This window comes from Haliotis rubra, unplaced genomic scaffold, assembly GCF_003918875.1.
Source record: "Haliotis rubra isolate DU_JTF1 unplaced genomic scaffold, ASM391887v1 Scf68, whole genome shotgun sequence".
NCBI lineage: Eukaryota > Metazoa > Mollusca > Gastropoda > Lepetellida > Haliotidae > Haliotis > Haliotis rubra.
Window position 1 is genome coordinate 607,807 of NW_025767390.1, and position 22,127 is coordinate 629,933.

The following is a 22,127-nucleotide window of genomic DNA, read 5'->3' on the forward strand; positions in this document are numbered from 1 at the left end:
AGACGACAGGAGAAAGTGTTTATTTGGTATAACAGGAAAAAATATAGGGGAATATCCTCATGCTTTCAATAACACGTTGAAGGTAAGTTTTATCAAGTCTTTATTTTGGGTCTCCGTTCCAAAGTACATGCTATAAGCGTAGAGGGCAAATATATTAATGTTATGTTATATCACTATTTACATGTCGATATATGAGGGCGACCCAAATACAGCTGTAATATATATGGCAATACGCTGTAGTTCAGTTATCTCCCTTAGACCTTTCAGCCAAGCTTTTCTCACCCCGTGAAAAGCTTTCAAGAAGTTATTTCCCTTGAACTGTTCAGAGACACTCTCCTAACTTGTGAGTGAGTGTGTTGGGTTTTACGCCTCTGTTAGCAATATTCCAGCAATATCACAGCGGGGTACACCAGAATTGTCCATCACACATTGTACCCATGTGGAGAATCCGACCCGGGCCTTCGGCGTGACGAGCGAATGCTTTAACCACTGGGCTACCCCACCGCCCTCCGACTTATAAACTTGACACTATAAACAAGTAACTTATTCATGCATGCAGTTATCAGTAAATATTCACAGTCAAATTAGGCAAGGACAGGGTATTTTTTTTCCGAAGTGGTAGCGTAATTGAAAAAAAACCCCGGAGAAATGGTGTTACAAAAGCGAGAGGTTTGAAACTGTTTCACTTACAAGTCTTTGGGTCTAATTATTACACGAAATCGTTCTCAAATATAGGGACAGACAGATACTTAATGTGTCATTACTATTGGTAGTTTATTTATAACAAATCAAATAAACAAATTTAAAATTTCATGAACAAGAATGGTGGAAACAGGATAGCATGGATCATTGCTCTTACTGCCGTTAAGAAAATCACCGGTTTATCTGAACCAGCTCTCCATCACGTTATTGGTAGACTTGTGTATTATACTTGAGTTAAATTAAATATTCTTAACCTAAATTTGAAAAACGACTACTCGTTTAGAAAAAAACAACATCTTATTGATTTTCTCGATATTCTCTCAATAATTTTCCAGCTATATGACGACAGACTGTGAATAATTTACCCTGGGCGAGACAATCTAGAGCATCGATCCATGCAGATAGGATTACATGTATCACCAAAGTCAAAGATCACATGATTTGTTGACAACGAACTGTCGGTTATTATTCCAAGTACTTTCCCCAGAGCCATAGCTTTGGCCAGTGTTGTCAAACCCAAACTTTGTACTTCAGACACGTAAAAAAAACAGGGGTAGTGTCACTATCAGACGTTTATCTCCGAACAATGAATTTTCAGATATCCCTGCTGTTCGATATTTTCAGTAAACACATAAATTCCATTGTCTATCAATAAGAACACATTGGCGGTCAAGGAATCACACCGAACAAATGTTATCCTTTTTTTAACATGCATACATTGACAAATCGCTTCACTGAGGTTGAACCGACTTTTGATAAATAATTTCTTTAAGCCCCAAATAAACGCAGTGATCGCTTTCTTGCTGATAACTAGTTGTTGGTATACTAGCATTTTGCGAAGGCTTTCTTGTCTTCAGTCAAATGTTTTGAAAAGTAAAATCACAACAAATTGGTTGTAATGGATAAACTTGTTTGAATAATGGTACAAATTTGTATTTCATTTGTTTTGAAGATTTATAAATACCTTGACATTTTGGAGCTCATTTGCATAGCACATGGCGGCGTCCTTGGGCTTGTGGGAGGTCCGTCCTGCACCCGTTCAATGTTTATATTTACAATTGGAGAACGAATGCTGAACGAATTTGTTGATGTTTTTAGTTTTCGTAGCAGTCCCAGAAATAGTATAATCAGGTAAAAGTAACGGTTACTCTCAAATGCATTTATAATTTTAAAATTCTTTCCAGGAAGTTGGAATGTCCGCCATGTTTGTGTCGACTAACTGCATCCATGTTCGTAATTAACGTTTTAAAGCTATCCTCGTGTTGTCAATACACCCAGTATGTTGTCAGTTTTGTTATTGTAACAAAATGTTAGAACTGTGCGTTATGGCATCTTAAAAAGAAACAATGAATGAACGTGTGTTTACAAATATTTATTGTAATAGATTGTTCAAGGGCAGATAACTCTAACTTGGCTACATAACCATGCCTTCTTGGTTTCAAACTGCTTTGAACCAAATTTGAAAAGCTTGACGAAAATATTCGTTTGTCATTCCAGAAGCCAGCAGTATGTCTGATGAGCCAGTGCCAAAGAGGGTAAGATATAGAGATATCCTGTTCATTTAATTTATTACATGCACCTTTGTCAAAAAGCCCTGCCAAAGACATGCTCCAACCCAGTCTCACTAAGCATGTTAGCAAACTTTTGTATGTCAGATATGGGTGTTTTGTGCAAAGTTATTTCAGTGACAGAACAGAGCTGGCTTTGTGAATCAGATTCCTGATTGGAATGTTTTGTTTAGCAGGGATTGGGATCGAGAACTTTGACAATGGGCCATTTTCCGGATTATTAGCCATTATCTGAATTTAGAATGGGCCACTTCCTTGTATAAGTAGTAAACTTCAAAATTTTAATGGGCCATTTTTTATTCTAATGTGCAAAATGGCCCTGGCCCCTGCCTTTCCCAATCCCTGATTATAGTCGTGTTATCATAAACTCAGTCATTATTACTGCAGCAAGTGTTCTCAGTCTCATAGATAATTCTCATGTACTGTTCCATTTGTTTGAGATAGCCTATCAGTAAGTAGTTGATGGCTAATTACCACTTTATTTATACATTTGCAGGGTTATGCCTTGTCCTGTTTAAAAGCAGGGGTCAAGCCGACCCCAATTACACCAAATGGGAGGGTCTATAGGTAGTGCAGTTTACTGTTAGATGCAATAAGTACATTTATAACTGGAACTTTGTACTTCTCATTAAGTATGGTGTACTTGATGCTTATTTCTGCCCTCGTAAAACCCTGATTTGAATATTGTCACTTCCTTTATCGAATATTTTCTTGGATCATATGATAAATTTCTGTCATTCCATTTCAGATCCGCATTGATACAGAGGAGCTTGGCTCTCTTCCCAAAGATGACCTCATAGACAAGTATGTCTTGTAAAGCCAGACTAACTAAATCTTATGACTTCAACTAAAGAAACAATTTCATGCAATAAGGGTTCAGCCTGTACCAAAACATTTTGAGTCTGCTAGCACAAACAATGCCTGAGAGCATCATTTTCTGGAGATTTTGAATTCATTTGTAGGTTGCTTCTAGATGAGAAAACCAATCAGTATTTTTACTAGACTCAAGGCTTTGGACTAGTAGCTGAAGTCGAAGACTGAGGGTTTTGCCATGTGCAAGAATACTGCACTGGGTAAACACTGAGGGGAATAGATGCAAGCCATATATGTGCGTGGAAAGGGATTCAAGCTTAACTGGTTAATGGTATGGTTCAGTGCCCTTACCTGTATGAACTCCTGAGAGTCACTACTCATTCATATGGAAGCCTGGAGTGTTGGGGTAGCCTAGTGGTTAAAGTGTTTACATGTCACTCCGAAGACCCAGGTTTGATTCTCCACATGGGTACAATGTTTGAAGTCCATTTCTGGTGTTCCTCGCTGTGATATTGCTGAAATATTGCTATAAGTGGCTTAAAGCCATGCTCACTCATTCACTCACTGATATGGAAGCCATTTTGTTACAGTGTTTCAACCCAGTTTCATAAGTGAGTTGAGCACTATTTCTTCAATGTTGCATTAAGTTGTATTTTGAAGTGCTGTTTGCCATGAAGAGATCAATATATTTATCTCTTGAAACTGATCCATGGTTGGCTAACTATCATGTGTCATGATGCTGAAAAATACTCATCCCTTTTTCACTTCAATAATACCTATGGAAATTTAGTGTTCATGTCCAGTCGCAAGTAGCATGGCTTGCTGACTTGGTTGATTCTCGTGATCGCATCCCATTTGCATAAATTGATGGACATGATGTCGTTGATAGGACTGAAACAAATATTTACAAAATGCTAACATATAGCTGGAATATTGCTGAGTGAAGTGTTAAACACCAATGTAAGGAAGTTGGAAGGTCAGATGCAGGTAAACATTTAGATTCTTATGCTATTATCATGGTAAGGGCTAAACCTCAGTGACCACTGGAAACCCTGAATTCAAACAAGAAGTCGTATTAAGGTCATGGCAGTGCTACTGTTTGACAGCATGATAAAGTTACATTAACATGAGTATTTAATGTTACTTCTATAGACTCTTATGGATGTCATTTTCACTGTGAAATGCAGATCAACTGCATATTTATGTAAAACCAAACCCACAAATACTAATAGTGCAGAGAATAAGCTGTGTAGAAATTGAGATTGAAACAGTCATATCTGGATGTCTGCCACATAATACAGATCCTATGTTGTGATAATACTATAGTTACCAGTTAGGACTCCTTTTTTAATCAACTGGCTTATATTAATTTAATGGCACAGATGCAAAGTTGTTTTGATGTGAATAATTGCACTATTCAAGGAAAGTCAGTATTGTAGAGTGCATCTTAGCTTGACAAACATTTCTAATAAGATGCCTGTAGAGTGCATCTTAGCTTAACAAACATTTCTAATAAGATGCCACTGTTAAGACTGACTGTACATTTTCAATTTTTCAGACTTCGTGAACAGGAGTATTATGTTCGATACTTAGAGAAGTCACGGCCCCGGTCAGCAAATGGAGGTAGGTGTCTGTGATGATAGTATTCTTCCAATTAAACTTCAGCGTCGGTCAGGAGAGCGACGGGTCAGTTGTTTGATTCCTGGCGGTGTCATGCCACAAGTTGGCATGGTACTCAGCATTAAGGGATTTTTAAAGAGGATGGGTTTTCTTGGAGTATAGAATGTATAACTACAATTAGTATGGTGACACTGATTTGGTTGATGGCAATAGAAAATAATATCAATCATAACCATAATATCAATCACTGGTTTGTCTTGACCTGTGCAGATCTGGGTTAGAATTGGTCTTCAGCAACCCATGCTTGTCGTAAGAGGTGACTAACAGGATTGGGTGGTCAGGCTCGCTGACTTGGTTGACACAGGTCATTGTATCCCAATTGCGTAGATCGATGCTCTTGCTGTTGAGTACTGAATCGTCTGGACCGCCGCCATGTAGCTGAAATATTGCTGAGTGCGGCGTTAAACAACTTACCAACCAACCTTTTCCAGCTTTGATTATTTGCAGGCTCTCAACATTAAGATGGAATATTGCTGAGAGCTGTGTTAAATGACACACAGTTCAGTTTATCAATGTGAAAACCGCTCTGGACTGTAAAACTGTCGACTTGAGAATGAGTTCAAACTGTAAAGCTTCTCAAATCATGTGTTCTGAGTTGTTACATGCTCATTATGTCAATCACTGGATTGTCTGGACCAGATTTGATGCTTTACAGACTGCTGTTACATAGCTGGAATATTGCTGACAGAGCCTTTAAACAACAAACATCCTGAATGTTGATTTCAGAAAACTTGCATGTCACCATTTCAGGTGAAGACGATGATGGCCGTAGCTCAGAAGAGAAATTAAAGCAGCAAAATATGGAAGCTGCAAGAAGAGAAAATACTTTGGTGCTTCGACTAACAAATAAGGAACAGGAGCTACAAGACTGTTTGGTAATTCTTGTTTACAACACTGATCTGTTCAGGATTCAGATCCAAGTATTCAGAAGAGTTATGTCCCTTGGACCATGGGGGCCCTATCATGTTATTTGCCATGACACTTTAGAAGTGCTGTAATGTTAATTAGTCTTAGTGTGTGTTTAAAAGTAATCATGAGATTAGATATCAACATAACGACTCAAGTTGTGCTGTTTTAATCATGACCCTTAGAAAGCTTAGTTGGCTCTCCTTGGCACTATATTTTGCAAGGAAAACAACTTAAGCAATTAGTTGCTGTTAATGGATGTGAAAAAAAAGTATCATTCCCATTCCTTGATGGGTATTCAGTTAGAACAAACGTCAAATTGCATGTGAGGACTGCTTGCTTCCCTGCTGTCCTCAACATATGTTATGGCTGGGAGTTAATGCTACAATAGAATAATGAAAAATGCTTTTCTTAATGAGCAATGTGAAGGCAGCCAGAATATTGTTTCGTGGTGAATTAAACATCAAGCAAACATTTTTCTTAGATCAAATTGATTTTCAGCAACCCATGCTTGTCGTAAGAGGCAACTAACGGGATTGGGTGGTCAGACTTGCTGACTTGGTTGACACGTCATCGTATCCCAGTTGCATAGATTGATGATCATGATGTCAAATCACTGGATTGTCTGGTCCAGACTCGATTATTTACAGACTGCCGCCATATAGCTGGAATATTGCTCAGTGCTGTTTTTAACAACAAACCAACCAAATCATAAATCAAATTCTTTTGTGAAATTTTACTCTAGAAACATTCTGTTATGAGGCACAAGATCTGTTGAAATGATGTCTCTCTTTCAGAACCAGATCTCCGAGATGAAACAAGCGCAGACACAGAGTACAGCCCAGCTTCGATCCATGCTTCTAGATCCAGCTCTGAATCTTGTGTTCCAGAGGATGGCAAAAGAAGTCGATGAGTCCAAAGAAAAACTGAAGCAAACACAAAATGAACTGAGCAGCGCTTGGAAGTTCACGCCAGACAGGTGTATATCAAACTCTCTCGTAACCTTTATAGACATGTTTCCGGTAAGATAGCCGGTCCGACTTGACCAGTAAGACACTGACATTTCACACCAGCTGATAGCTCCAGGCAGTTGTTAGGCTGTCATCGCCTATAGTCTGTCATCGACAGTCGTTGCGAGGACAATGGGCAGCAGCCCTGGCTCCGACGTGAAGCCTCTCGCCCATCCGTCAATACGCCCATCCTTTGTCAGTCGCAACATTGGACAAGTGGTCAGGCCTCTCAACCAGTTCAACATCCCACTAGGCTGTTAGCACTCCTTGGTTCCGCTTTGGTTGTTGTAATGACTATTTTACTTTGCACCTTCTTTTTGAATTTCCAGTGCTCCAACTCGCTGCGCCAGTACGGTAATATCGTAAACGTCCAAAGACTTACGCCATCTGTTGTTTGTAGTTCATGTGACCAGCAAGGACTGCAAGCATTGCTTATTTGGCTAATAAACTCATAGGAACATTTTGGATGCTTTAGGTGTAAGTAAACTCCAACTTTGCAGGTTAAGATGTGACTGGACTGGTTTAGTAACTGACATTTAAGCAATGGCCATCAGATGCATTGCCAGTCAGTCAGGAGGTATCCCTGAATAGGGCACATTGCAGAGACTTTTGCTGGGTCAGTCGTATGAATGACTCGGCTTCGGGGTCTTGGAAGAGGAAGGAGTGAGAAGGTGCTCTTTCTTAGCATTATTTTTATTTGCATGTCTGGCTTCTGTTTCAGGATGTAATGTTAATCATGATAATATTGTGGATTTTTCTAATATGCCAAATCCTCACCAAGCATGCTGATAGGTCTAAGCATCATGAAAATTACAAACACAGAAGTGTGTTGAAGTCATTTGCAGGACAGTGTCTCCTTTCGTTTACAGTTACATGATAGTTAAGACAACATCATTGACTGTTTCTAAATGGCAGTATCTAAAAAATTAAGCAATAAAGATCTTTATGATGTATCCCTAGGTATCCAACCCATGAAAATCTGGGTTAGAATTGATCTTCAGTAACCCATGCTTGCATAAGAGGCGACTAATGGAAACAGGTGCTCAGGCTCGCTGTCTTGACACGTCATCATATCCAAGTTGTGTAGATAGATGATCATGATGTTGATCACTGGATTGTCTTGTCCAGACTCGATTATTTACAGACCATCGCCATATAGCCGGAATATCGCTGAGTGTGGCGTAAAGCTAAGCTCACACACTCACTCCTTGGTATCCTTAGTCAGGTCTTGATAGGTATGTGTACACTGCAGTCCTCTAATCACCAGTGAATGTAGTCACTGATATGCTGTGTCATGTTGATCAACACAATGCCATTTAGAAAATGGTCAAAAGTAATGTGTTATTACTTATATTGGGATTACACTTTCTCAGTCAGTTAGATTCTAGTACTCTTGTTGGGGTGAGTCCCACCCGGGACTCGAATGGAAGCCGTAGTGGGTGAGATGGCTGACTTTGTGTGCTGGCGGTAAGGTGCCTGACTCTGAGAGTGTGGGTTCGAATCCCGGATGGACTCAACCCAATAAAAGTACTAGAATTTACTTTACTGAGAAAGTGTAATCCTAAATGTAACATATGTTATAATGTCGTGGTGACTTTCGGTATTTAATCAGATAATGAAGTGAGAAGTCCAGCTACACCTGAACTTGGTGCTCACCATTGCCTAACATTGAAGCAGTGTGTACACGAGATACCATACAGCAAACACTCAAGTGGCACATGATCATACTTCGAAGTTCATGCTTGTCCGATACGACTAAATTATGTGGAGGACAAGTGATTATGATGGTAGTCCTCATTGTTGAGAAGCTTTCAAGAGCTATTATTGAAAGCCATTGGTCTTAAAATACTTTAAAAGTAAACAATTTCTAAGGCTGTGTCATGCCAAATAAGAAACGTGGCCAGTCAGAGTGATGGGAGGAGCTAGTGTACACAAACCCATGAAGTATTGACAGCGTAAAGTAATTTGATTTGTTTACCGTAACTAAACTCAGCTCAACTTGAATTTGGAAGACACTTAAGGGTAGCTGAGGAAAGGTTTTGCCTTTGAGCCATGTTCCCATGAGAAAGGGAAGAAATTGTAAATCAAGTACATGGCATGGCCATGGGATTGTAAGAAGGGAAAGAATGGCCCTGGTCTATACTTGAAGACTGTTTATTCGCTGTGATGGATTGAGAAAGACCATGCTGGGTCCATGATATGGACATGCATCAGTTAATCCATGTCTCACTGAAACTTAACATTTGATATGTGTTTACGGAGTACTTTAAGTGAGAGTGTTGTAACACAGAGGATGAAACCTTTCTTTGTTTGACTGCATGGAAATGTGGAACTTCTTGGCAAATATGACAAAAGATGACAGTTTGTGGCAAATTTGAGAAATGACACTGTTCCCACACTGTTGGGTCTGTGATGTGTCTGTGTGTTTTCCATAGGGTAACCTTGGTAAGACAGTTTAATGTGGTAAAATGTTTTGACCCTGGCTAGTCAATAGTAGAGAGCCAGATGGGGTCATGTTTTGTGTTCCAACAAAGTTTAGCTTTTCTGTTTAGTAGATAGGCTATAGATTGTTACAAACAAATGTGAAGTTTGTATGTAATTACTGCAACTGTTTGATTTTCATTTTAGTTACATTGTCTTTCAGATATGTACAAAATGTGACTTGAAAACAGCAATGTGTAGAAATGGTGAGACAGATTTGATTGTTGCGAGACAGTTGTCTTGATTCGGGTTAGTTTCATTCAAATAGATCATTAGCTGTGATTTGATAATTCTCTGTCTACATCTCACCAGCCACCCCACATGAGGTCATATCAGTCCTGTTGAAAGATGTTTTGAACCCTCAACGTTGAGCAGTGAAGATGATTTGACCTTGTTACATTCTTCATAATGTCAACACAGCCCATGGTCAGATGCAGTTTCTTAGGAAAATTCTTCTCTGTCCTTGATCCCAAATAACATCTGAACTAAAGCCACAACACTTCTTCCTTCAGTGTGTAAATCTTGCCTGACAAACAAAACCAGCAGAGAGCAACCCATCTGTGGAATATTTGCACACTTTATTAATAGAAATAGCAACACAAGTTACAAATGAGACAGAATCCCTATTAAAAAGTGCAATGTAGTAAAATCAACCACATTTTCTATGGAGAACCCAACAGATTGAGTATGTGCGGTCTTTGACTAGCTGTTTGGTTCCATTGAAAATGTAGCAGGTTTCAACCTTCATGGGGATTGTCTTATTTGGAATTTGTGTGATATTTTTTCGTAAAGTATGTGCATATTCCATAGTTTGACTTCTCTGCTGGTTTGACCCATGCAGGTCCAGGTTAGAATATTGTCATTCAGCGATCGATGCTTGTCGTAAGAGGCGACTAACAGGATAGGGTGGTCAGGCTCGCTGACTTGGTTGACACATGTCATCATATCCCAATTGCGTAGATCGATGCTGATGCTGTTGATCACTGGATTGTCTGGTCCAGACTCGATTATTTACAGACCTCCGCCATATAGCTGGAATATTGCTGAAATGTAAAACTAAAGTGGCGTAAAACTAAAGTCACTCACTCTTCATACAAAACTTCTTTTCTGTATGCAGCATTCTACTCTGAATGCTACACTGATAAGATTCTTGCCTACTTCCTGATCAACTGATACAGAATCCCCTTAGCGGACTGATGCAACCTCTGGTGGAAGATGTGGAGTGGTGGTCTCATCTGAATGAACTGAATATGTCACATCTCTTTGTTGTGACATAACTTTCCTTCATATGTTGCAAAAACACTTGGTTCAAATTGAACGTTTTCTGTACAACATCATTGACATGATATTTATATACAAGTTCCGACTTGTACCTTCTTATTTTATGAAAGGAAATACAAACAAACTTTCCATGCCACAGACAGCAGAAGGTCCATAAGCAGCTTCCTATCTTATTAGGAGAGGAACTCCTAGTCTCGTTGCAAAGTTGTGTCCTCTATGCTAGAAACCCACAATCATGGGTTCAAATCCTTATTCTCCTTCAGTAATTCTGCCAACTTACATACTAACCTGGGCCCCATTTCACATAGGTCTCGTAAGCCTAAGATCTCGTAACTTTTGTATTTCCTATACTGTCACATAGGGACTACGAATGCTACAAGAAAAGTTACGAGATCTTAGGCTTATGAGAGCTTGTGAAACGGGGCTCTTGCTAGCATTGTACTTCAAGTTTTTGTTAACTGTAGTACCATCATGATTGCTTTCAAAAATACTGCACAAATGACAACATTAAAGTAACATTTCAGATTGAACATATCATAAATACAAGACTCTTGAAGATACACAATAGAGGCAGAAAATGTGATGTGTAAAAATCTGTCAAAAACTTCCTGAGAAGCCAAAAAGAAGCCTTTCAGAAGCCCCCAAAAACCAAGCTTAAGACAGTTTCTTCTGGCCCCAATCTCTCGAAACAAACAAGTCTGAGTTTTGACTTAAGTTAGAGTTTTTATTCAAATTTGAGAAAACACAGAAAAATGGATTTCCCAGAATAAACTGAAATCGATATTGAACTCGAACATAGTTGACAATTTGAGTTTGATGGATAGATTACTTAAGTTGTTTGGGCTTTTAATTTTTAAAATTCAGTTGAGCTAAAAATTCAGCTGTTTCAAATTGTCAAACTCAGTTTGAAATTAGAGTAAAAACTTGTTTGTTTTGAGAAATCGGGGCCAGATCTTGACAAACATCTTAGTGTTAGACGTTTTTGTGGAATTTGGACTGAACAGCCCAGACTGGATAATGTACAGTGGCCAGAAAATAAGTGTACGTTATTAGACAGTGTTCATTTGCTCATGTTCTTTGGAATACAATGTTGGAATATTTACTGCATCTCCAGATTTCAGGTTATGTTCATTGTGATCATGCTTGTCTCGACCCGTGAAGATCCAGGTTAGAATTTGTCTTCAGGAACCTATGCTTGTCATAAGAGGCGACTAACGGCATCGAGTGGTCAGGCTCGCTGACTTGGTTGACATGTTGTATCCCAACTGCATAGATCAATGCTTATGCTGTTGATCACAGGATTGTCTGGTTCAGACTCGATTATTTACAGACTGTCACCATGTAGCTGGAATATTGCTGAGTGCACTGAACAACAAACAAACTAATCATGCCTGCCTGCAGCTCTAAGGTATCGGATTCTACCCTGTAAAGGTATTTTAGTGATGTGTGTGTATGTATATGGTGCGGAGACCTATACTTCCTGGAAGAAGAGGCTGTACAGAATAAAACCAAAGGACCAGAGGAAAACACTTCAACTTGACAAAACCCATCTGCAATGTGAATGGAAGTGGAAAATGTGTTTAACCTGTGATGGAACAGCTGATCACAAAGATTGTTTTCCCATACAGTATTTCAATCTCTGTAGAGACTATAACTTTATGGAGAGTTATTTAGAATAGTTTCAAGTGTGGACAAACTGGATTGTAGCATTTTCGGTCATTTGTTGGTGTTTCATTGGAAAAACTTTTCCCAAGATTAAATCCTTGAATTTCCTATATTATCCAAATTATTGGTTTGGTGGTTTTTATTTAATGTCAGTATACAAGTTATGCTTGTTTTACTGTAACAAGAAGTAAAAATAGTCACCTGCTGATTTGACAGTTTTACATTATTTAGCGAAGTTAGTGTGCTATTCAATGTTTGCGGGGGATACCATGATGTTCAGTTTCACTACCCTGTGAGAAGTTCATTTTGATTTAAATACAATTTTGAATTTTCAAATTTACTCAAGGCAATTTTGGCTGTCTGCAGCCCCCATGTGGAGATAAGAAAATCCCTGTCAAAAATTGAATAGTATACATGCATATGGTATGCCATTTTCTCTATTTGTGAGATATATATATTAAAGCTGACTTGTCACTGTCCATTTTGCATATAGTGTAGCTTCTCAAGTCTTTTTGTAAACCCATTGCCAAGTTGTGTTGTTGCTCACTGGACAAAGTTTGGTGAGCTTATGTCTTTGTTCAGTTGTTTTGGTTGATTTTTAACATTTTTGTAAGACAGGTTATTCTTTGACAAACCCAAATACCCCCAAATAGCTTCTTTCTCCTCCACATCCACTCCAGTCTTCATGGTCAGACCCTTGAAAGTGAGGGCTATTCTCAGTGTGTAATGGTGTGGATCAGTACTAACACGTCACCCACTGGATGACCATGCTTAATTTTGCTAGTCTGTTTATAACTGTTAAGTATGTTTTTTGATATTGCTGGAATTTTAATGAGTACAGAGTAAAACAATATTAGGCCTTTCATTTATCTTTCGATAGTAGTCCCCAAATAATCCCGGTACATACTGAGCAATGATAAATGGAAGTGAGACATCAAGCATTGTTGAATTCACTTCCCGAAAGCAAAGGTCACATCCTTGTAATTACTGAGGTTATACCTTCTCAATGATACTTCCGGTGCTTTCGGGGCCGTGGGGTAGCCTAGTGGTCTAAGCGTTAGCTCGTCATGCCGAAGACCCGGGTTCGAATCCCCACATGGGTACAGTGTGTGAAGCCCATTTCTGGTGTCCCCTGCCGTGATAGTGCTGGAATATTGCTAAAAGCGGCGTAAAACCATACTCACTCACTCACAGACAGACTCAGGTGCTTTCAGTCTCTGGTTTGCTTGGTCGAGACTAGATTCTTTACAGACAGCGGTGGTGTAGCTGGAATATTGCTGACTTCAGCGTTTAGCTCTGACTCTCTCTCTGTCCAAAAACATTGGTCCCAAAATTTGATTGTAATCTTTGAGGAAAACATAAGTTTAATGCTGAAATAGAGCAATGCCAAGTGCCTGTTTCAGTATCAGTAGTGTCCTAGTGTGCAAAGATTGCAATAGATGTCAGAAAGTAGGGCAGTGGGTTGGCCAGAGTACCAGTTACAGGGCAGAGTTGTATCCCTTGACTGCCTGGATCCACTGATCTCTTTGGCTTTGGTATAATTTGTCCAGATTGTGATCCTTGGATTGTAAGTACCATACCCATGCTCTTCCTTACACCCAGTACTCTTCATAGTGGCATGTGTGCCAGGAGACATGCCAGTTTCCTATACATGAGTTTGTTGAAGGGCTGTGATTCTTGTGACTATGTAATCACATGCAGAAAAATATCTTTGCGGCTCGTAATTTCTCAACTGTCCCGTTCAATGTCATATTTGCCACACCAGTTTGCATGCAGTCTAAACACAATGAAAGATTTCAGATTTACAGATTTTCTGTCCGTGAAACAGGTTTCAACTGATTCAAACTAACAGACACTACACATTGCTGACATTGTCTGACATACAGATAATTCCTCAAACATTACCTGCCATTGAGATATGATAGTGGATTTGGTTGTTAATCTTTGGCTTTCAAATGTGAAGACTATCTCCAAGGTTTGTATGAACAAGAGAAGGAGAAGACTCGAATGTCGGAATTATAAGTTGTTTTAAACAGTTGTGATGTTGTGAACCGAGTCTTGCGTCTTCTTGTGGCCATGACAACCTGATATGTTGCTGTTGCAGTCAAACAGGCAAGCGACTTATGGCCAAGTGTCGCATGTTGCTCCAGGAAAATGAGGAGTTAGGGAAGATGATAGCTTCAGGAAGGACAGCCAAGTTAGAAGGGGAAATAGCACTACAGAAAACTCTAGTTACAGAAATGAAGAAAAATCAAGAAGGTAAGTGGAGATTATGACTGGAATCAGGTCTAATTCTGTTAAAGTTGTTGTTTCTATTGTTTAGGTTTTAGATTGTTTGAAAATCTTTAGAACACTCTATGAAGTTAAGCAACCCAATGAAACATTTTTAGGCAAGCACCAAAAACACCAACATTTTTCATATTACACTGCCTCTAATAAATAGGAACATGGACACAATTAATTTCGTCCTAATGTATTAGGCAGACGGATAAGATGCATGCATGGCAGTTAGTTCAAGAGGCTGCATCTTAAAGGTTTGGTGGGGTAGCCTTGGCGTTCAAGCGTCGGCTCGTCACGCTGAAGATCTGGGTCTTCCTCACATGGGTACAATGTGTGAAGCCCATTTCTGGTGTCCCCCTGCTGTGATAATGAATTCAAATTCTGGTGTTGTCTGGTTATGATTCTCAGGTTATCAGCATTATGGGTTTGACTCTGGGAATTAACACCTTGAAGCACTATTACTGTTTGCTCTGAAATCAGTGTTATATATAACACATCTAGCTTACTCATCCAGGGTATGAAACTCCCCAAAATTTCAGCCAGACCACAGGGCTGCTTAGATGGAAAACTTGCCAGCATTCACCAAAACTTTACCTGCCCACAAAAAATACTAATTTACTTAGTATTATTAAATTAAAACTTGAAAAACTTGTGCCAATGCAGAAAGAATTAACTGTTTATTTCAGATTTGTGAGTGAATTGATAATGATTTATTATCCTGAAATATGATGAATATCTTCATATACATGTCTAAATTTTAACCCGACCGTCGGGCAGGTTAATTTGAGAATCTGGCAGTCCGCGTTGAAAACAAACCGTCCCGGGTGGTTGGGCAGGCAGGTATTTCGAACGCTGACTCATCATAGCATGTGTAATTTAAGCATTGTCGAAAAATCTTGATGATCCAGGTGAGAATTGATCAGCTAAGTTTTGTTATAAGAGGCGATAAACTGACTTGGTTGTTGCATGTCATTGTATCCCAATTGCGCGATCAATGCTCATTATGGCAATCACTGGACTTTATTTTATACAAACTATCATATAGTTGCGTAATTGCTGCGTAATATCAAAGAGTTTGTGAAAGTTGGTTTTATAGACATAATTGTCCGTTTGTCTTGCAGAACTGGATGAGTTTGTGGGAGACCTGGAGGAAGATGTGGAGGGCATGCAGAGTTTGATATATGAACTACAGACACAACTAAAGGAGACTAAAGAGCTAGCAGCAAAACTACAGACAGAGAATGAGCAGCTGAGGACTATAAGCAGCACACAGCAGCTTAAGGAGCCGCCTCCTTTAGCTGCTGATGGGGGTAAGCAGGTACTTAATCATATACCAGTCAGTCCCAAACCAGAGACTACCCAACCTGGGGACGATGATCCCAGCCCTGTTAAACAAGAGACTACAGATGTTACCGAGACACGGTCTCAGTCACCATCATTAGGCAAAGACCTGACCAATCACACATGTCCGGAAAGTTCCCACAAGGAGGTCGAAGCCATGGAAACAGACTCTGCACAGATCAACTGTAGTGACAGTGTAGGTGTAAAGGACACCGTGGAGGAAGAGGATGAAGAGGAAGAGATGGGCTGTGATTCGGGGGAGGCAAAATGGGCCAGCACTGAAAGAACTACACAAGCAAATAGCCACGGTGTCAATTCTGGTGTTCCTTCAGCAGATAGCACTAGCTGTCCCGACCACACGGACCCTACCGAGGCCTGGACTCCTCCTCCTCCGATGACAAACTCCAAGACAACGGAGGATAATGGTGCTGAAGACTCGTTAAGCTCGCCCGACAAGGCGGCAGTGACCTCACATGGCGACAGTGACACTCCTCTGGTCGCCACGGAGATGAAACCTGTGAGAAACGGTGTGGAGCAAGTGACTCGACTGGAGACGGGGGAGGAGGTAGAGGAGGTCTAATCGCACTGCTCATTCACCAGTTCAACAGTCATCTGCTTGTTTATTCTGTATGCATGCTGCAGACTCGGATCTTCATTGCAAGAGAGCTGCTGGTCTTGGGAAATCTTTCAGGATTTTCATGGGATTAACATACTTAGAAAACTTGAAAACTGAAGCACAATTCTTGTTCAGTCAGTTTCATATTCAGTAGGGTAGCATAGCGGTAAAGTGTACACTCATGCTGAAGGCCTGGGTTCAATTCCCAAGATGGGTATGATGTGCAAACCCCGATAGGGTTTTCAGATAAACTAATGTTAAAAAGTAACAAAAACCCAACTAACTCAATCACCCAGTAATACTAAGATTTGTTACTTTACCTTGAAAGTATAAAAGAATTCAGTTACATTTCTCAAATTCAGAGGGTCTCTGAGATTACATAAATCTTCTTCCACGTTACAAATATGCTGTTGAAACTAGGTATCGGTTTTTCAGTAGACAAATGTCAATTTCAAAGTGACAACACAAATTAAGGAATCGGTATACATTTCTGACATCAGGAAAATCATTCTTCGGTCAAAAACAACATCAAAACACATTCACATGAGCATGAAGTCATTTGTTTTTATCACCCAGTGAAATGAACTCAAACCACCTTCACAGCCAATTTTCATCAAGTTCATTACAACAGACTGAAATCGTTCGAGTTTGTAGCATGCAACAGTTGTGTAGTTTGTGTCATCATCATTCAATATAACAATCCGTCTATGAATTCCAGACATTCAGGAAGACATGAGAACTCATTCTGGTTTTGTACATTTTGTTTACATTATTCAACTATATGTTGTTTACTAGAGAGGAACGTGGGGTGATCACCGAGCAGGGACTGCAATACACTTAGGGGACACATCAGGGCTTAAAGATCAGGAACTGGCCGTTGCCATGGTTTGCGCCTATTTATGATTTTGATAATAAATAGTTAATTGGTTGCGTACTGTACATTGTTGTTAAGTGTCTGTAAACTTCAGCTCATCGAAGCTTATTAAGTTTTTATGGTTGAAAAAGTACTTTCTACATAAGAACATCTGTTCAGTTTGCTCAAAGTCGTTAAAAGAACAATTTAATAAGAACCACTGTGTTCCCGTGAATGGGTAATATGTGTGGAGATTTTAATTAGATGCATATACAATGAGTGTTTGGTTTTAATCATTGACAGCATGTAATAGCTGTGTATTCTCAGCTTGGACTGTGTTTTAATTCAATAATGACTTTGTTCATCCTTCTGGAGACTGAAAAGGTTTTGTGATTGTTGCCAAAAGCAGATGTTGAGGTTACATTCATTCTCTCAGTCTAATATAGGACTTGCAGGAATGGTTTGTATTCTGCCATTGTTAGTGCCAAGGAAGTATAAGATTATTGATGAACTACTTCTTCATAACCCAGGGCTGGAAATAACTTTAAAATTGCTAGTGTACTCCGGTACAGTAGCACAAGTAAAATCACTTGCCCTGATAATTTTTCCACTATACTGGCCGATTTTCTTGTTGATTTTTTAAATAAACAACATAATTAATATTGGAAAGTCAACTGGACACAGGTACAGTGTGATATACAAATATGCTTGCCCAACAGGAAAAAACACTGGACTCGGGCGTCGGGCAATGGGTTATTTCCACCCCTGTCACCTACAATTTGATCTCGTAATGTAATATAGTTGTTCATCCATATATTCTTATCTTTCCTTTGTACTCCAACTTCTAAATGCCTAGCAAATAAGTTGTAACTGTCAAGATGGCATGTGTTGTTTTTCCTTTTCTCAGAAGAATGAAATGATCTGAATGTTGCTTTTTAAGTATTACAAAACAAACAGTATTATGGAAGTCCAAAATAAGGATTGAACATAGATTACTAAGCCTCGGAAAGAAAACTTTTGGCATCACTGAATTGCAAGATAGTCTCCCTTTACCTTCAGGTTCAATAAAATCAGGGCTGACATTAGAGCTTGCGCTTGGCAGGTCGAGCTTGAATCAAGCATGTAGTTACAATTTTGCATGGGTTTTTATGACCTGCAATATATTTTTATGTTGATTTGTTTCTCACTAAGAGCAGTAATTGTTTAAATGTGGTTTAGTCAGGGCTTGCAGCTTCAAATGCCTGTTGGTCCTTACAAAAGAGTGCCTGCCAGCCCATTCTGTTTCAGTTTCTATTTCACTGTTATACATTCAAGGTTACTTGGACCAAGCAGTCATCATGTGTCATCATCCTGCCTCTCAACAAAAATGTCTCTATTAAAAGATGTCAAATTGAAAAAATGATTTTCTGTTTTCAAGAATTATTATTCATATAGTTTTATCAATGCATATCAGCTGGTACTGTTCAATAGACAGTATTTCTAGCAACTGTGACACTGTTTCTGCTTGTTAGATATTGAACACTTGCAGAATATTAGTGTTTTAAAGTTGAAAGGTTGAAATCGTCTTGAGGTGACTCAACAGTTTTGAAGTCTTGTCTACAAACATCGAAATTATAGTAATTTTTGTTGTCAGTATGGCATTCCGTAAAGAATGCAGGTACCAAGCAAGCCCCTTTGATATATATGTTTAAATCATCCTATATAGTGTCAAAGAATGACTGAAGACAGACATGTCACGCCATCCCGCAGGGGAGACTATTGATTTGACCTACATCAGTGACACAGGCTGAACGAGACGTGATTTATGATGCTGTGGACGTACCCAGTTATCAGGCAACTGATAAGATTAAGTAAACCTCGTATACTTATATACGGGACTGTGAGTTGTGGAGTGTATAGTTATACGCCTAGTTGGGATGGGAGAGGGAAGGGGTCTTATCACCCTGACATGTCTAAACATGCTGTATTTCCACTCCTTATACAATAACATTTGGGACAGTCAAATTCCTAGCCATATTTCTTGCTGATCTTGCACTATGGGTGTTTATTGGGAGGCTTATACAGGTCCATTGAATGACTTTCAAGTTTGGGTGTGTCTTCATTTTCTGAATTCCTTTTGAGCATGGATGTGATAGATTTTATGTGTTTTTGCAAAATGGTATTTAGTAATCTGGAATTTGGAATTTTATGTCTTAAAAATGCCTTGTAATGAAGGTCATAAATGTAAAATTATTTTGTTGATTGGAGGTATGTTTCAATAAATGTACATGTCTGTGAGGGGAATATGAATATTACAAGTCTGTCAAGTCTGACAAAGTTGCAGAACTTGTCCCACTGCAGTGTGTATGACTGTCCCAGGACGGGACGCTTGACTGCTTGCCATCTGTGCAGCTAGTGGGAAACGGTGTCATCAGCCAGGCTATAACAGCCATCGGTCACACTCCGTTGACCATGGACGCTCCGGACGAACTACATCCACACAGATAGGTTTGCTTGACTCTGACACCTGTTGCTATAGATGGTGACAAGGCAGTTTAGATTCCATGTCACAGTTGTTTTTTTCATTGCTTTGAAAGTAGGTCAGCTGTTTAGCATACCACACATTAATGTTCAGGTTGTATGCTTGTCATTTGAAGGTTGTATGCTTGTCATGTGAAGGTTGCGGTGTTTGAAATAAAGATTTGAATAAGGCCTGTTCCTGCTTTGTAGATGGTACTAAATCAAGGCGTGACTTGACATTCAGGAGCCGTGTGATTCAGTGTGTGTGTACACCAGTGAGGTGACTTTCGCACTCAGATGGCAGAATAATGGGGGACTTTGTTAGATAAACATGTCAAGCTTGAATATGCAGTGATGTTGTACCAAATGCAAGAGACGTTGACTTTCTGTCCTTGTTCACGGTTCAGAAGTTATTCATGCCAGCCCTGATCATGTGTATGTCAATATTGTTTTCCTCTACCTACTTTGCAGTTTTCATTCATCTCAAGGTTGTTAAAATATCTTTTTGATGACTGGAAGATTTTGACAGTTACGATATTATATCCTCTTGAATTTGACTGGCGATATTCAAAGTAAATTAAAAGTAATATTATCAGTAGTGATAGTAGAAAAGCAGATGCAAAAGTAATATTTACTCAAAAAAGCAGACCTTCGATAGTGTTTATTTCAAAAAGCCAATTTCGCCCATGTCACCAAAAAATATTGGTACTTCTGATTATTTCATGCCAACTGCCCAAAAATGTTTTCACATTTTCACATATGTGTCACCTTCATGTCCAAATGGAATTCTGGTTATGTATGTTCATTCATTCTGTTATAGTTTCACAAACTAAATGACTGACGTTTCTGTTTTTTTACTTGCCACAAAGGCCAATAAATTGACTAGACCTACAGGTACTTGCCAATTGACAAGCGTGTTTGTCAAATAGTGTTGTTTTCAAAATGAGTAATGTTTTCGGTTAGCAGATTTTTGTTCAGTCATATCACAATAGTGAACAGTTTGATAAAGACAAGTAGTGTTTCTGAACAGCTAACAGTTTGCAGAAGCCAGTAACGTGAGGAGAACAGCATCTGCAGATCCACATGCAGCTCGGAGGATGCAGCTGCACCTTTACACAGGGATATCTGCACTGCATCTCTCCATGTGGGTGTTGACAGGAGAATGAGTAATGGTGGCTTGACAAGCTGGTGCTACACAGAAACCGACACAAACTACCTGCTCCATACTCACGCCTCATAGGACCTGTCGCCCACGGTTACAGCACTTGATGGGAGGATGGAGTGCAGAGTCCTGATAGGGTTATCACACAGGGTCAAATGTACCATGTTCGTGTGTAAACAGTTGGCCTCATCGTGGTCACAGTAAAGGAATGGTTTTGTTTCCGTATTCTCTCTGTTCATGTCTTTCCTTACAATATACATGTTAAAGGATATTTGCAGGTGGTGAATTTTGATAACATGATTTTGAAAACAACAGGAAATAGTGATATATGCTCAAAACACTTTTTGTTAAGATGCTCATTTAGTGCAAGAAGTTCAAGGTTTGAAAAGGCCATGAATTTGCAACCTGGACATAAAAAAGGCAAACTTTTACCTGCCTTGAAAAGGCCTTAAAGTTATTTAAAAATTATGTTTTATGCAAGATGTTAGAATCAGTGGAGTTTCTTGATATTCTTTCAACAAAATGTGCCTGGGTCATACAGTTGAGTGCCCTTCAAAGATTTGCTTTAAGCTGTTATTAAAGAAAGTAATTTTATTTTCTCAAGTGTTCAGTATCTATTTGTGTTAAAGAACATTTAATGATATCTCATTGTTTCTTTCAGGTAGTGTTTTCTGAAATCAGATTCATGTGCTTGGGTTACAGTCAATTGTTCTGAAAGTCAAATCTTGAATGAGACAAGATAATAGGTTTGGAATATCTTTTCAGTATTGTATTTCAAATGTTTTTTTGCTTTTTATGTTTCTTTGAAGATCTGTTAATATTTGTGAGTTTATAAATGTCAGTCATCTTCACGAGCCCTGGAGAATATGTATATCAATAACTTACACTAGCTTTTAAGATGAAACAGTTAAGACCCTTTGTACCAGAAGGGGCTATTACAAATATACAGTCATGTGAAACAAGCTGTTACATCATAGGCCTTTCGTTTTCAGTGATGATTAAAACATGGCGATGTACTGCAACATCAGTTAAGGTCAAGTCGTGACCGCAAAATATGGAAACAACAAACAAACATGGCATGACTCACTTTGTATCCAGAATATACAATTAACTGTAGATATCCATGAAAATTAGTTTCAGTCTGATAAGTATGTACATAAAATGTTGCTACTAGTTGCTGAGTTACCTATTGCAGCAATACAGGTATCACGCTGTGAACAGCCTTTCCCCAGGAGTTGAAGGTAGTTTATCAGCAGGTATAATTACACCC

General features: G+C 39.1%; 1 protein-coding gene across 1 annotated transcript; it reads left to right on the plus strand.

Moving 5' to 3' along the window:
• Positions 1 to 1,691: 1,691 nt before the first annotated feature.
• Positions 1,692 to 17,835, plus strand: LOC124258041 (pre-mRNA-splicing regulator WTAP-like). Its single transcript, XM_046692111.1, has 8 exons — positions 1,692 to 1,833; positions 2,200 to 2,237; positions 3,019 to 3,074; positions 4,642 to 4,706; positions 5,514 to 5,638; positions 6,467 to 6,648; positions 14,211 to 14,365; positions 15,508 to 17,835. Exons 2-8 carry the CDS (start codon positions 2,211 to 2,213, stop codon positions 16,305 to 16,307), a joined length of 1,410 nt encoding a protein of 469 aa, XP_046548067.1. The 5' UTR covers positions 1,692 to 1,833; positions 2,200 to 2,210; the 3' UTR covers positions 16,308 to 17,835.
• The last annotated feature ends 4,292 nt before the right edge of the window (positions 17,836 to 22,127 follow it).